Genomic DNA, 15,550 nt, shown 5'->3' on the forward strand with positions numbered 1-15,550 from the left:
TTTAATTTCTAATATAATAAATATTGATAGATATAGTCCACATGAACAAAAGCTTTTGGAGCTCCTCAGTAATGTTTAAAAGTGTAAGGGGATTCTGAGACCAAGAAGTTTGACAACTGCTGATTTAGGGTCTTGAAAATCATCTAAAAAGCTTGGACTTTATTCTGAAGACAATAGGAAAAGAAACACTGTAGAGTTTTAAGTAGGAGAGTGATATGACCAGATGTGTGTTACAAAAGGATGACTCCTCTCGGTAGATGTTTGGATCTGAAGAAGACATGACCAAAAGTAGGAAAACCAAGAAGAGGCAACAGACGGTCAGGACCTCAGTGAGGGCTGTGGTCACAGGATGGGAAGGGATGGAAGATGAATATATGAAAACTATTTAGGGGACCAAATGCTTGGAACTTGGTAAGTAGTGAAGCCTCCAGTTGGGCTAACAGACCTTTAGATTTAAGGGGAAATGTAGAATTCAGTTCTGGATGTGCAACACTGCAGGCCATATGAAGATGGCAGCTGTACTCACTCGTTGGCTCTGAAAGTCTGGAGAAAGGTCCGAGCCAGATATCTGCTTCGGGATCATCAATATCTGGGTAGTAGTTAAAACCTAAGGTGCAAACCTGACAGAGGAGAAATGGAGTTAAAAGAGATGAGGGTCAAGGACAGGACACCGGGGAAGACCATTATTTAAGAGAAAGATAAAGGACAAGAAGGTCACAAAGGACATATAAGAAACAGATTGACTGGAGAAGTCAGTTGAAAAATCAGTTGACTGTGGCTTCCTGGGAAGAGAGGACTTCAGAAGTATCAGATACAGCTGAGAAGCCAAGCAAAATAAAAGCCGAGAAGTATCTACTGGATCTCTCAACATAGAGGTCGTGGTGACCTTAGCAAGAGTGTTTTCAGTAAATTAGAGGAAGGAGGGAAATCACATTGCCATGGGAGTTTTTATAATCAGAGAGCTTTAATTATGTTTATAGGAAGGAGCCAAAGGGGGCGGGGGGAGGGGGTGAATGACACAGGCAAAAGTGTTAAGTGGATCAGACTCTGTCCCTGCTCCAGAGGTCAAAGAGGTCATCACAGTTACTGGGGCCTCTGCCACCATCGGGGTGCTCGAGAAGGAGCACCAGCCTTTGCCAGTTGAATTACATTGAACTGAAGCTCCTACAGGCAGCTGGGAATGCTGCTCGCAGTGGAGACCAGACCCGGAGGGGGTGTTCAGCCCAGAGACCAAAGCATCCCAGGCCATCCATTTCCCACTGCAACGAAGAGTAGCCCCTGCTCGCTGCAACTAGAGAAAGCCTGCGCACAGCAACAAAGACCCAATACAGCCAAAAATAAATAATAAATTAAATAAATAAAAGTTATTTTAAAAAAAGGGAAATCCGATGAGAGCTCTCCACCCACTTCCAAGCCAGAGGAACCAGAAAAGATCAGACCCTGGAAACCCATTTTTTTAGAAGTATCCATGCCTGATGTAAAGGAATTCAGAAGGAATCCAAATACTCAGAGATGTTCTTCATAGGCTTCTCTATAATACTGGCAATTTTATTAGTAACTTAAATGCCCAATGGAAAGATAGTAACATGAACCGTGGCACACACCTACTTGTTGGCAAAAAATACAGCTGTTGAAAAAGATGGTTGTGGAGACTGTGTAGCAACGAGGAAAAGGCTATGCTAAAATGTTAACAACAAAAATTCTCCCCCAATTTTACTATACAATCTGATTACAACTGTGTGAAAACAGGCATGTGAGAATGGCTAGAAAAGAGACCATGGCTGTCATTGTGCCAGGATGTTGGTATTATGGGGGTGGAGTGTGGAAGTTTTTCCTCTGTCCTCTAAATTTCTAGTAATTTTAAAATATATTTTATAATTTTTTAATTGAAAAGGAAAACCAAAAAATTCAAGTTTATTTTTGGCTTTCCTGGCAAGTGGGACACCTGGGGGGTTTTAGACAAAGGTGGGCCTCAGGCTCAGTTTGGAAGTCCCAGCTCTGACCAGTCATTGCCAACCACAGTCGGTGCCCGCAGGTCGTTTAGAAGGGAGCCTCTTTTCAAACAACAATCTCTGTTCCATTTGCAGTGGAAATCTGGGAGCACTTCCTTTAGCAGGAGTGTATGCGCTGCTGGCCCTCTGCCTAAGCTTTCCCATCTTGTGATGATAGCAGCTTTTTCTGAATGGCCACTCCCCTCAATTGACCAGAAGACCCTGTTTTTTCAGCACAGCCTCTGGTTTAAGTTAAAACTCATAATGCAGATGATAAATTACAGCACGAAAGCTCAAAAGTCTCCACTTCTGACACCTGTACTGCTAATTAGTAAAAATACATTTTTACATATCAGACTTCCATTTCAATATTCAGAGGCGATGTATAGTTTCAGTGCCCTGAGCAAATCTGGATATGTGACCGGGGCTTAGATGCCACATTTTATACCCCATTATATTGCATTTTATTCCTACAGCTCTAAAGCAAGTCTGCTCAAAGAAGGCCCAATTAAAAACCAAGTCGTCAGAACAGTGAGGATATTATCGTCAAACATCAGTTCCATCACAGTTGTAAGAATGATGGCCACCACCCATTGAGCCCCCGCTGTTTCCAAGTGCCATGTGAGATGCCTGATGGATGCTGTCTCCTCTCGGGCAAACCTTGGCCTCTGGAGGGACAGTGCCTCTGACCGTCCCACCACTAGAACACAGCAGAACTGGATTTCTTCCCAAGTCTCTGACTAGCACTCACACTTTCCCCCTCTGCATCCCAGGCTTTTGTTATGCCTCAATTTCCAAACAGAATTTAACAACCCAGACAAAATAATTTGGACTAATTGCATTATTAGACTTTGTATTTTCTTTTAAATCATACTGATACACAGGCTCACCTCAGAGATATTGCAGGTTTGGTTCCAGACCACCACAGTAAAGCAAGTCACACACATTTTTTGGTTTCCCAATGCATATAAAAGTTATATTTACACTATACTGTAGTCTGTTAAATGTGCAATAACATTATGTCTAAAAAAATAATTTACACACCTTAATTTAAAAACACTTTATTGCTGAAAAATGCTAACCATCATCTGACAGTGCAAGGTTGCCACAAACCTTCAATTTGTAAAAAATGCAGTATCTGCGAACCACAATAAATGAAAGCACCACAAAACAAGGCATGCCTGGATCATTTTTCTCAACTGGCATTTTTACAAAGACAGTTTACCCCTATGGCTTACTCATTCCCTGTGAAAGGTGCTGATGTTCTTTGAGTTTCCAAGGGTAACCTGCCCACCTCTGATTCCCTCTAACACCCCAGGACAGATGCCCCGATGGGCTGCAGCTGAGGAGGACATTTGACGCCCCCCCATCTTCCTCCTTTACCTGAGGTGAGCCTAGAGGTGCCCGAGGCTGGTAAAGTTTTGATAACAGACTTCTCTCACTTTGTGTTCCTGTTCTGTTCAGCTGGTGTTGAAATGCCAGTGATTCCTTCCCAGACATCTCTGGTGGAAATTTACCACATAGCATAAACCACTCATGTTTATTGATAGATCCATCTCCAGAAAGAGGTCAATTAACTTGTTACACTTTAATATATGGGCTTTGGATTAGGTGAAATTATACAAGTGTGAATTCTGCTTATTAACTCTTATAAAAGAATTCCCAAGTCCTGTCACTGTTACCTTCTCTATAGTTCTCAAGTCAGTCCCTTTCTCAGCATCCTTTTTACTCCTGTCTAGCTCAAAACTGAATATGCTCCTACCTGGATGACTGTGGCAGCTGGTCCCCCTGCCTCCAGGCCCTGGTGAGCCAGGGTGAATGCCCAAAAGCCCAATCTGACCATTCACTGCCCAGCTTACAGTCCACTAGTGGCTCCCTCAGCTGTTGAATCCAGTGTTTCCAGCCCTTTAGTCTGCCCTGTGTCACAGCACCTCCTGCCCGCCCACTGTTCGTGAACCTGCCTGCTCGGAGCCCTGGCTCGGAGGCGTGCTGCCTCTCGCCCCCGTGTGTGTGTCCACGCTCTGTCCTCGCCCTGTCGCATCCTTCTCCACCCCACGTTTACCCAGCTGACCCCCCTTCCTCCTCTAAGACTGCTCAGTCAGGCGTCGGCTTCTCCAGGAAGCTGTGTCTCTAGTGGCCCTCCCGCTACCAGGCCAGCCACCTCCCCTGGGGTCTCCACAGCATCTCCCTGGGATCACCTTCTTCGTCATGCTCATCATACTTGTCTCTCAGTGTTCCTGGTGTTCATTCCTCTGGCCACCCAGCAAAGCAGGGATCCCTGGAGCAAGGGGAAAAGCCTCACAGCAAAAACTCTCGGCGCGCCTTGGCCCCATGCTCCGTGGCTCCAGCACGAGTGACAGCGTGGCTCTGAGTTAACTAGAGCTCTCCCTCCGAAGTCCTCCCACAGAGCAGGAAGGGGCCGTCTGCTGTAGCTGTCCCACCGCACCGCACCCGGTTTTTAGCTGTGTGATAGTCTATCTGTGGCTCTGTAATAGTTACAAAAGGGCCGAGCTGTTGAATCCTGATACAGGTTCTCCAGATGGTGTTCTGTCTCCTCTTCCCTCAGTGATGTGAATGCTCTCTCTGGAAAGGACGGATAAGTCAGAGGCTTCAGTGAGATGGTCAGGGCTGGAACTCTTCATCACTCTGACTTGCTTCCCTCTTCCTTGGGGGTCTGGTAAGAGTGCTGGGGACAGGCAGAGGACACACACAGCCTCCTAGCTCAGCACAGTACATGGGGGGGTGTTTGTAGTCACCTGACCCAAATATGCAGCCGTTCCGGACACGCGATGTGGGGTGATTAGTTTGTTTTCGTCCTATGATTGGTGTGCAGATGAACCACAGGCCTCCCCTCTGTGAGCCCGTACCATCCAGGGGATGGTGTGGAGGCTTCCTTCCAGAGGCTCCCGGGCCCCTGCAGACTGCATGTCACATGTGCCATGTGTAGATTTGGCTCTTCCTAAAGAGTGCAGTACAGGTTTTTAATGGTGTCCCAGTTGTTCAGGCGAAACATGCTCTAGTATCTTGAGGTTTGGGTTTTGTTTTGTCAGTGACGAGCGGGAGCAGGTGGTATAGACAGTCCATGAGATCACTTATCAAAGTGGTCAGTGAACCCCGAAGCTTGGGGTCCACAGACCTCCCTAAGACCTTCTGGTCCTTTTTAGCTGCAGGCACTGGTGTCTGTGTCTGTCACGGCCAGGTGTCAGCAGTAAGGCCTCCTGGAGGGGGTGTCTCTGTTTGTCCTTCACAGCCCTGTGACCTTCATAGACGGCTCTGCTTGGTCACAGCATGGCCAACAGAGAGATCTGCATTGTTCTTCCGCACAGTGAGATCACCATCAAGGCTCTGACATTCTGAGCTGAATCCTGTAAAGATAAAAGAATACACACATACGCTCACGTCCATACATACAGATACATCCATTCATGTGAGATTCACTTCTCAGAAACAAGTAATTTATATATTCACAGAATGATTAGCTTTCAGCTAAAAATTCTAACACTTTAGTACCACGATTTAGAATCAGGCTAAATTTGTCAAATGACGGAAAGCGAGGTTTTTCAGAAATTATTAGCTAATTTTTTCAATATTGAATTTATAGTCAGAAAGTATATCATAATGATGTTTCCAGGATAAAATACCAGCAGCTTAACTTTTCTGGCCACAAACGTACAGCATGTATCAGTTTCTTTTTGAAGATCTGAAGAATTAGCTACTGTAAATAAAGTTTCCAGGAAGATTTCTCTGGGAAAGAGGTGAACTTACAGTAATATGGGTGATATGTTATTAATAACTATGACCAGCCACTGCTTCAATTAAAAGGACAACGGATGAGAAGGGCTAATAGAAAGGATATGCTGAATTGTAATCTCACAAGCACTGAAGTCTGCAGAAAAGACAAGAAGTAGTTGTTTCTGAGGCTGGTAGGAGGAAGCCTCTGGGTAAGAGACGTCACCAGCTGCTCCTTGGTCTGGGAATGTTTACCGAGCTCTGACTACACGTCTCTCTGGAGCAGTGCTCCTTTGGTTGCCAGTAATGGAAACCAACTTCAAAATAGCTTAAGGAGAAAGAGGACTTTCTTGGAGGTCCACAGGGGTCTCCCAGAACCCAAGGACAGCATGAGCTGATGGGCCAGGGAGAGCGTCACATGGGAGTGAGGACGGCGGGCACCTATGTCTCCACTTAGAGGAGGGAATCTGATTGGCATGTTTGGCCCAAAGGACAGGCACAGGGGGTGCGGACACGACTGCAGGTGGCGTGATACGGTAAGCAGGTTTCTTTGACGGGCCGAGCACTGTGGGAGGCCACGTGAGAAACGTGCCTAGGAATGTATCCCACGGAGGTGCCAGTTGAGCTAAAGTACCCAGCATTGGCTGACCTTTTGGAGACAGGATAATGAGAGGGGACATCCCAAGCGTGGGCAGGTGGGTATGTGCAATGCCCTGGGCTGGCATGTGGCATCTGAGAGTGGTGAAGTGAGGTGAGGCTAGACCAGGAAGCAGTTCCAGAAATGACAAGGTTGCCCTGAAGGTGGTAGGAAAGGGTTACAAAAGCATTTGGGTCTGGGGGTGGTTTGTGTGTTCAGGGGGTCAGACCCCCTGAGTCAGTCTGCTCTGTGACGTGCCAGCTTTCCATGGCAGCCTTTAGAGCAGCCTCTCCACGCCCCCCACCGCCCCCAGTCCACCCGTCCTTCCAGGGTGGAAGTGACCGGAGGCCTTGGGCCTTGGGCCTTGGGAGCAGCCTCCACGCGGGATCACATGACCAGGACTCCCCCTCCCAGCAGGAGCCAGGCTACGGAGAACCTGGTAATAGCGTTACCATCGGCCTTCCTCCTTCCTGTTGCTCATTTATTTGACTTTAAGCACAGTTCTTTTTAGAGAAATAATTTGGAGTTAATTGGCCTTCTGCCTTAAAAAATACCACCTTTTCCATGCGACTATTATGTAGAAATAGTTCTGTAGAGCTTTCCTAATCTGGCGTCCCCGGAACACCCTTCAGAGTGGAATGGGACATAACTAGCCGTTTGATCTGTTGTTTACTGCCTGCTCTCTCCCCACCTGTGATGAGAAGGTGAACGACTCCTGGGAAGAGTTGCAGCCCTGCAGCCTCCACTTGCTCTCGCTGGAACTGAAATGACAAGGGGAGAGGAGAATACGGGGGGCCTCCCCCAAGGTAACCCGCCAGAGCCCCCTCAACCCTGCCTTTTCTCTCTCCCTCTAGGTCACGCGATATTTAAACTCACGTATCTAAGCAATCACGACTATAAACACCTCTACTTTGAATCTGACGCTGCTACCGTCAATGAAATCGTGCTCAAGGTGAGTGTTCCTTCTTGGCCCAGACCCGGCGTATGCAGGACCGGCTCCCCCCCAGCACTGCACGAGGCTCCCGGGCCGGTTTTGCAGGGTCACTGCACTGCCTACGGGCCACCCGGCTGGTGAGCACCCAGGCCTGGGCCACACCGCAGGTCAGCTGCTCTGCACCTGCTTCAGCCAGCCAAGACCCCCTTCAGCTTCCTCCCAGTCCCCCGATAATCCTCCTTCTTCATGTGTTTATTCATTCTTTTTACGTACCATTTATTTCCCTCCAACCCCACTCAGGAGCTCCTTGAGGTTCCTGGAACAGACTCTGAGGAAATTATGGTTATTGTTTGAAGACACCTTAAAGTAATCACGATAATTAACCTGTTCTAAACATCCCGGCTTGATGCTAGAATTGTCTGTTACCATATCTCAGTAGTGCTCACGGAGCACCTTCTGTGTGCCAGGCTAGTACTCAGGATACTGCAGTGACAGACCCAGTCCCTGCCCTCAGCGAGCTTGTCCTCTTTCAGAGGAAAGAGACATTAAGAAAATTACAGAGAGGGACTTCCCTGGTGGCACAGTGGTTAAGAATCCACCCGCCAATGCAGGGGACACGGGTTTGAGCCCTGGTCCAGGGAGATCCCACATGCTGCAGAACAACTCAGCCTGTGCACCACAACTACTGAGCCTGCGCTCTAGAGCCCACGAGCCACAACTACTGAGCCTGTGTGCCACAGCTACTGAAGCCCACGTGCCTAGAGCCCGTGCTCCGCAACAAGAGAAGCCACTGCAATGAGAAGCCCATGCACCACAATGAAGAGTAGCCCCTGCTTGCCGCAACTAGAGAGAAAGCCTGCACACAGCAACAAAGACCCAACACAGCCAATAAATAAATATTTTTAAAAAGACTGTTAAATAAGTCACAAGGTGCCCCATCGGTGTGTAAAGAGTAAACTGACTTGGTACAGGGGGTAGGGAGGCAGGGAGAGCTGAGCCCTGAAGGATGGATGGAAAAGTACACATTTTACCAGGTGAGGAGAGAGAAAAGGCATTTCACAGAGAGAGCAGCCCGTAGTGGAGCAGAGAAGCAGGGCGAGTGCGGTGTGGCTGGGAGGTTGCACCCAAGCCTGTGTGTCTGGAGCAGAGAGGTTGCAGGGGCCAAGCCACACAGAATCTTGCAAAGTGGGATCGGACTGAGAAAAGCTCCTGTGGGGTCTCATTGGTTCAGGAAATATGGGTCAGGGCCCGAGATTCTGTGTCTCTAAGAAGCTCTCAGGTGCTGCAGAGGATGCCGTCTGTGTACCACACTCTGAGTAGCCCTGGTCTAGTGATTTGCAGACTCTTCCAAACTGAGAATCCTTTCTCCAAGCCAAATCTTACGTAGAATGACCAGATAAAGAAAACAGAACTGCTTTGGCAGAACAGAGCTTAAAGCCAGAGGGGGCTCCTCCACCCCTGGTTGTGTGTGACTCTGACCAGTCACATCACCTCCCTGGGCCTCAGTTTCTCCTCCTGTAAAATAGGGATCATGGTACCTACCCTGCCCTACCCCACCATAAGGCTAATATTAGCTGCTAGAGCAAATATTAAATGGTACGGGGAAGCTACCTAAGTGATTATTCGTTCTCTTCTTAAGAGTAGATGTCATCAAGTAATAGTAATAAAAGTACTAAGATACACTGAGGGGTCACAAAGTGCAGGACCTGGGCCAGGCACTTTACCTGTCCTGTCTCAAGGAACCTTCACACCTCTATGAGGTCATTCCCATTTTCTAGATGAAAACTGAGGCTCAGGAAAAAAGTAACTTAGCCAGGGTTGTGACAGGCAGAACCAGAACTTGACCCCGGTTTGGCAGATTCCAGAACTTGTGCTCCTAACCTCCCAGGTGTGCATAGACTTAAGGAGCTGAACAGGAGATTTCGATGAAATGGAATTGTTTCACAGAAACGTTTTGAGGCAAAGTCCTCATGGCTTCAAAAGATTTTCAAAAGTAGTAGATAAGAATTAAAAGAATAAAGCTGCTAGGAGGACAGTTTAGAGCCAAGACAGAGTAGCATGACCAGTTGGATGGAAAGCAGAGGGTTCATAGACCACCCCGGATCGGAGCCCCTTGGAACAGGCAGGGGACAGTGCCCACCTGGAGTGCCTGAAGGCAGCGAGCTAAGAGTTACCGGCCAGCGCATCCCCCGACGACCCAGGGAGCGTGTGCCGCACTCCGGGGCCAGGTGGAGAAATATTCCATTACCCCGTCAGGGCTGGCCTTTTTTTTTTTTTTTTTTTTTTTTTTTATTTATTTTATTTTTGGCTGCATTGGGTCTTCGTTGCTGCCTGCGGGCTTTCTCTAGTTGCAGTGAGCGAGGGCTACTCTTCGTTGCAGTGTGTGAGCTTCTCATTGCGGTGGCTTCTCTTGCTGCAGAGCACAGGCTCTAGGCTTGCGGGCTTCAGTAGTTGTGACACACGGGTTCAGTAGTTGTGGCGCACAAGCTTGCTCCACAGCATGTGGCATCTCCCCGGACCAGGGCTTGAACCCATGTCCCCTGCATTGGCAGGCAGATCCTTAACCACTGTGCCACCAGGGAAGTCCTGGCCTTTTTTTTTGTAGCCAGCATTAAAATATTCAAGGACTTTACTAGAAGGATTCTAGTAAAATTATAATCCTGTGTTTGACATCAAAATAATTTTCACAACAGCAGATTGATGACAGAAACACAGGTTTATGACTTCACTGCAAGACTGTGGAAGAACAAGTGCAGAGAAATCATTTTCCAGGACCAAATGCTCCCTCGAAGCAGATGCTTTTCTGCAAAATCCCCAAGGCCTATCGCCTTTCCTAAAATGTCTGTTTTCATATGAAAATGCTTGTAGAAATATTACATCATGCACAAGACTCCAGGAGAAGTCCCAGCCTGATTTATTTAGAGAGCTAATGATCGCGATCCTGATGGAAGATTAAACTTCACGTCTCCGATCTCTGATTTTTAAAGCAGTTTAAATACTTAGCCCAATTTGCCATTCCCAATGTCTTCGTGGGGCTTTGCACCAACACCAAGTGACTGAGGCCCCACTTGGTAGAAATGTTGCCATCAGAGGTTCTTCTCATGTCGGTCTTAGACGCAAGTAATACATCTGGTGGTTCTAGAATTGAGGAGTTTCACATAAAATAAGAGCTTTAGACTGAAACTTTAGACGAGCCACAGCTTGGGCTCTGACCAGTGTCTGCAACTGAAAGGAGGAAATAAGGACCAGAGGCTAATGTCAAAGAAACTATTACAAGCAGGCAACTCTCCAAGTTATTTTTAGCTCGTTGTGTTTTTCCCCATAGGACCCATTTATTGGTCACCGACTGTATACAAGACATTTTATGTACATTATCTCATTTCATCTTTGCAACTGCCCTGCCCAGTGTAGACATTATTATCCCCACTTTATAGACGAGGAAAAAGAGGCCCAAGGCCACAGAGCACATACAGATGAAGCCTCATCTTGAACCAAGCTGAGGAGTCCCAGACCTGCCCTGCCCCTTCCCACCCGAGATGGGATTGAGCTAAGCCCTGCGTGGCCCCTAATTCTGCAGGCTTCGAGGTGAATCTCAGAGGAATCATTGGTCTCTTCAAATTGGGTTCTTCTCGTGATCGAGTGATGGAGGCTGTGACTTTATTGACCATGAAAACTCCCTATATTTTTATGCCTTAAGCTGTAAAATGCACTGAAAGTGAGACACTCTATAGTGCATAAAACTGTGCAAGTCTTAAGCCACAGCATATTAACCAGCTAATGCAGACCAAAGAGCGTTTTTATCTTTTGACTATTACATTAATCTTCCATTAAAATTATCTATGTGATTATCACAAAGCACTGAAGATAATAAATTTAGGAAATAGTTGGCCTGTTGAGGATCATTTTAAAATGCTTTTGTCAAGTTACATGTGCCAAAAATACACTGAAAACAGTAGATTGGTTGAGTGTGCAAACAGTCGAACCCAAAGATTGCTCTTATTAAGAATGATAAACCTCTTCTTTCCATGCATTGTCTCTAGTGTCCCAAATCGTCACCTGGCCCTGCAGGCCTCATGATTTATTGCTCTCAGCTGGTAACTTGGCGAGGCAGTGGGCCGAGCGCGTCAAGCCTTCTGTACTCACACGCCAGCCTTTAACGCCTGCTGCCGGCGACTATCAGAGCAGAAAGTCTGGAGGGGACACCGTGGCAGAGCCCCAGCCCCACGCGAGGCGAGGCATCCGCACCGCCTCCCCGGAGCACCTCGGTTCTTTCTCGGTCCGCAGAGGCCTCTCCCGCTCCGGGCACGGGACACGTGGCCCTCAGAGTACAATCAACAGAGGGGGCAGCTCGTTTCTCTAGCCAGGAATATTCAGGGTTCTAGTCATAACGTTGAGATATTTGAGGTTGAAGAGAAACAGTGTTTGTTCTCAGAAAGGCCCAGCCAGAGGGCAGCTGGGGCAGTGGAAGGAGCCGAGTCTTAGGAGGTGAGGGGGTGGGGGCCTCTGAGGAGGCCCGGGGCCTGGAGAGCTGGTCCAGGTCCTGGCGCGTACTCTTTCTAGCTTTGTGACCTCGAGTAAATGACGTTATCATTTCTGTGCCTCAGTTTTCTCCTCTGTACAATGGGGATAACAATGGCAGCCGTCTCCTAAGGCTGTTGTGAGGGTTAAATGACTCAATCCTTGAAAAGCACTCCGAACGCTGCTGCTGCTGCCACCGCCACCACCACCCAGCCAGGGGCTCATCCTCGCACCAGGTGCAGGTCTTATCACGGCACTGCTGCCCTTCCCCGGCTCCTCCCTGCCTCACCTTGACTGATCCCTAAGCTTCTGCAGTTCATGGACACCCCCTTGCTGTGTTCCACGGCTGTGCCTTGATGCGTGCTGATTCTCCCCACCCCTTGTACACCTCAAACTCCTATTTGTCTCTCAAAACCCATCTCATTCATCCCCTCCACAAGCCTTCCCTGCCCCACATGTCCCCGATAGTTACTCTCCCCATTCCTTTCTGCTCCTTGTGTATCTGTTGTCACACTTGTTCTGTTGGACACTCACTAGGCCGTGAGGTCCTTGGGACAGGGACCAAGTCTTAATTTTCCCTCTGCCCCTTGAACCAAACATGGGGTGAGGCTCAGATAAGGCAGGTACTCAGTGCCAAAGGTGATGGTGACAGTGACCATCCAGCATGGGGGGGAAATCTGAAAATACCCCAAGAGAAGCAGGTGGGAGCAGCAACGTGGAGACCTGGGAGGCAGCTGGCTGTGCATCCTGCACAGTTTCCACGGCATCTCTCCCGGCTTTGACCCTGACCTCTCGGTGATCCGGGCAGCTTGGTCCTCTTCTCTGAGCCTCACTTCCCTTTTTTATCAAATGAGCCGTAGCTAGTGGGGTGCTTGTGAGCATTAAAATACCCCAGTTGGAACCTCTGTACCTGCTGGTGGGAGGCTGAACACAGAGCCTTGTTTTGGTTTGGTTTTCATCCCTGTGACGTCCTTGTCTTTCAGACAAGGGAAGAGGGGGCTCAGAGGAGTTATGTGCGAGCCCAGGGCTACACGGCAGGCTGGGGGCAGAACCAGGAAGCCCAGTACACAGGCTTCTTCTGGGAGGGACCACGGGCTCTGGAATCAGAAAAGCTCCACCACTGGCTGAAAGGCCTGTACCAGCCTCGTGTCTTCTCCAGGCGTGTTTTCCCGTTGTGCAGTGGGCTCCGGTCACAGCCTGCGGGGTTGCCGTGATGACTGGACGCCATGCACAGGGGGACACTGGGCCCGGAGGGCGCCCAGCCCAGGGCAGGGCCCTTCCCTTGCTCATCCCAGGCGAGCAGAGTGGCTGACAAGTGACGGGCTATGTTGTCTTGCTTTCTAGGTTAACTACATCCTGGAATCACGAGCAAGCACTGCCCGGGCTGACTATTTTGCTCAAAAACAAAGAAAACTGAACAGACGTACAAGCTTCAGCTTCCAGAAGGAAAAGAAATCAGGGCAACAATGACACCGGCCTCCAGCTTCAATCTGTTGCCATAGCTCAGAGCCTGCCTGCCAGGGCCAGGTGTCCCTAGAGCCCACCCTGTGTCCTGCAGTCCTCGGGGAGGCCAGCCCTTGGCTCACAAGGACAGGGCTGGTGGGCTCTTGGGGAAGGGGGGGCACCCCCCTAGAACAGAGCTGGGGACGTTGCCACGGGGCCAAACCCTGAGTGGTAATGGCTTTGATTAGCAGTGCCCGGGGCCGGACGACACCGAGAGGAGCCACAAGCTGCGCAGCCATCTTCGCTGCCTGGCGGCCCCGCCCGGAGATGTACACAGCCGTGCCCAGACGCGTCCTTGCAACTTGATCAAATTCTCAAAACAAACGAAGAACAAAAATGTACGGTTCTTTTTTTTTTTCTTCCTTTTAATAAACTCTTTATCATGGTTGGTATGATGGACCATTCTTTGGGGCAGAGGATTGATTATGTTATTCTCTTTAAAATCTGTTCCCATATTGAACAGGCAGATTGGAAAAGCTATGGCTCGATTTTTCAGAAGAAATGTTTAGGATTTAGTCAATAGTTTTAACTATGCCATTTGTTTAAATGAGTGCATTGCTTTGAGGATAGTATCTTACTAAAGTTAGGAAGGGGACCGAGTGATGTGTGTCCAAGGCTGCGCCATTTTCCCCTTCAGAAGCCTCCTCTCCTCGGCTCATCCCAGCACCTCTGATTTCAGGAAGGCAGGACTGCGTGTAAAGCTCGGGGCTCGGAGAAGTGGGGGTCACACTGAGCTCCCAGCCAGAAGTGGTCTCTTCTGTTTCCTAAATAACAAGTCTAAGTTTCAGCTGACAGTTGGACCCGCATGTGGATTTTTTCTGGACTCAGAAGAGTCTCTGCTGTGCTGTCTCAGAGGGGCCTCGGCTCCGTTTCTCCTCTCCTCACAGTGCCTGCCCCCTGGTCTGAGCAGGAAGGAAGTGCTGCTTTCACTGCATCAGAGACTGCGGGGCGGGAGGAGCTGCTGCCAGGGGTCCAGCTCCCAGGGGGTGGGGGGCAAGGAATCAGGTATCTGCTGACACCACCCCTCTGGCCACACCTGATGCCTCTGTGGTCCTCGCCAGCCTCTCCAGGGTCCCTCCCAGGGTGACGTCCTTTCGCACTGGCCCTGGCCAAGATGGTGGACTGAGGTTTCATTGAGGACCTGCATTTCAAAGTTTTTTAAATCATTGTACAGGAAGCGACGTGGCTGAAACAGCCTCTCACAGTTGAGGGTCCATTTGCACAGAGGCACCTAATGAATTCCTCTTTCATTCTGATCTTTGTCCAGCCAACAGAAGCACCCTTTTCTAATGTCTTCCATTCCTATCCACCCCAGAAACAAAAGACATATTATTTGTAGCTTGCTATCTGTATTTGAATTTTTAGCAATTTTATATTTAGATATCTTTGAAAAATGTAAATGACTAATTTGGTCATTAAATCTTGTGACATATTCAATATTAAAATAAAAATCATAAACACCTTCTTTTACGTATTTCTTTGAATTCTTGAAGCCTTGCGCACATACTGCTGAGGGCGGTGACCGCCATGAATCACTCTGGGCAGTGACGTTTGCTAGCAGTTGATGTGGTGCCAGGCAGCTCTGAAATGTACTGTGGGCCTCCTTTAATACTGAGCAAGACAGGATGACCCTCTTCACTCAAGGGTGACATTGAAATCATCACCTCCTTCAATTACAAAATCAACACCATTCTCATGTCGTGAAATACAGCACATGGGCAATTTACATGAAACACACACTTGAAGGAATAATTTAAGGGGAGCGCTAACCACTGCCCAGGTCCACCAAATATCGAGACTGTTTAAATTCAGTTTTTCCTCGGCCCCTCTCACACCCGATACCTGGACTTTAAGGTAAGACTGTGAGCACCTCCCACCTGTCTCTCCAGGGCCCAGCTGTACAAGGCAGGAGCTCAGCACACCCAGGTTACACCCAAGTGACCCAGCAGGCCACGCCTCCACCTTCCAGCGCGTTTCCTGACCTGGCTCCAGTGTGGCCCCCACGGACCTGGTGGTAACTCAGGATGGGGACTTTGCCAAGTCTGGGTGGCCTGATGAGCCCTGGCCTCCGCTGGCCACTGAGCAGCCCCCAACACCTGAGGGCAGGCTGGGTGCCGGCCCCTCATAAGTATGCACAGGCACAGGTGATCCCGCAGCCAGCCTCTGGCAGGTCCTGTCACTACCTCCATTCCAGGGTTGAGGACTTGGGGCTTGGAAGGGTCCCAGCTTCCATCTGGG

General features: G+C 48.9%; 1 protein-coding gene across 2 annotated transcripts in view; it reads left to right on the top strand.

The window, feature by feature from the left end:
* The window catches only part of MAPKAP1 (MAPK associated protein 1), a 236,967-nt gene extending 223,263 nt beyond the window's left edge, over positions 1-13,704 (top strand). For both annotated transcript variants that reach the window (XM_067743307.1, XM_067743308.1), the window contains 2 exons: positions 7,212-7,309; positions 13,154-13,704. In XM_067743307.1, coding sequence (XP_067599408.1) covers positions 7,212-7,309; positions 13,154-13,279 — 224 coding nt within the window. In that variant the 3' untranslated portion in view covers positions 13,280-13,704. The remainder of the gene's footprint in view (positions 1-7,211; positions 7,310-13,153) is intronic.
* Positions 13,705-15,550: the final 1,846 nt, after the last annotated feature.

Source organism: Pseudorca crassidens, chromosome 7, assembly GCF_039906515.1.
Source record: "Pseudorca crassidens isolate mPseCra1 chromosome 7, mPseCra1.hap1, whole genome shotgun sequence".
Classification (NCBI taxonomy): Eukaryota; Metazoa; Chordata; class Mammalia; order Artiodactyla; family Delphinidae; genus Pseudorca; species Pseudorca crassidens.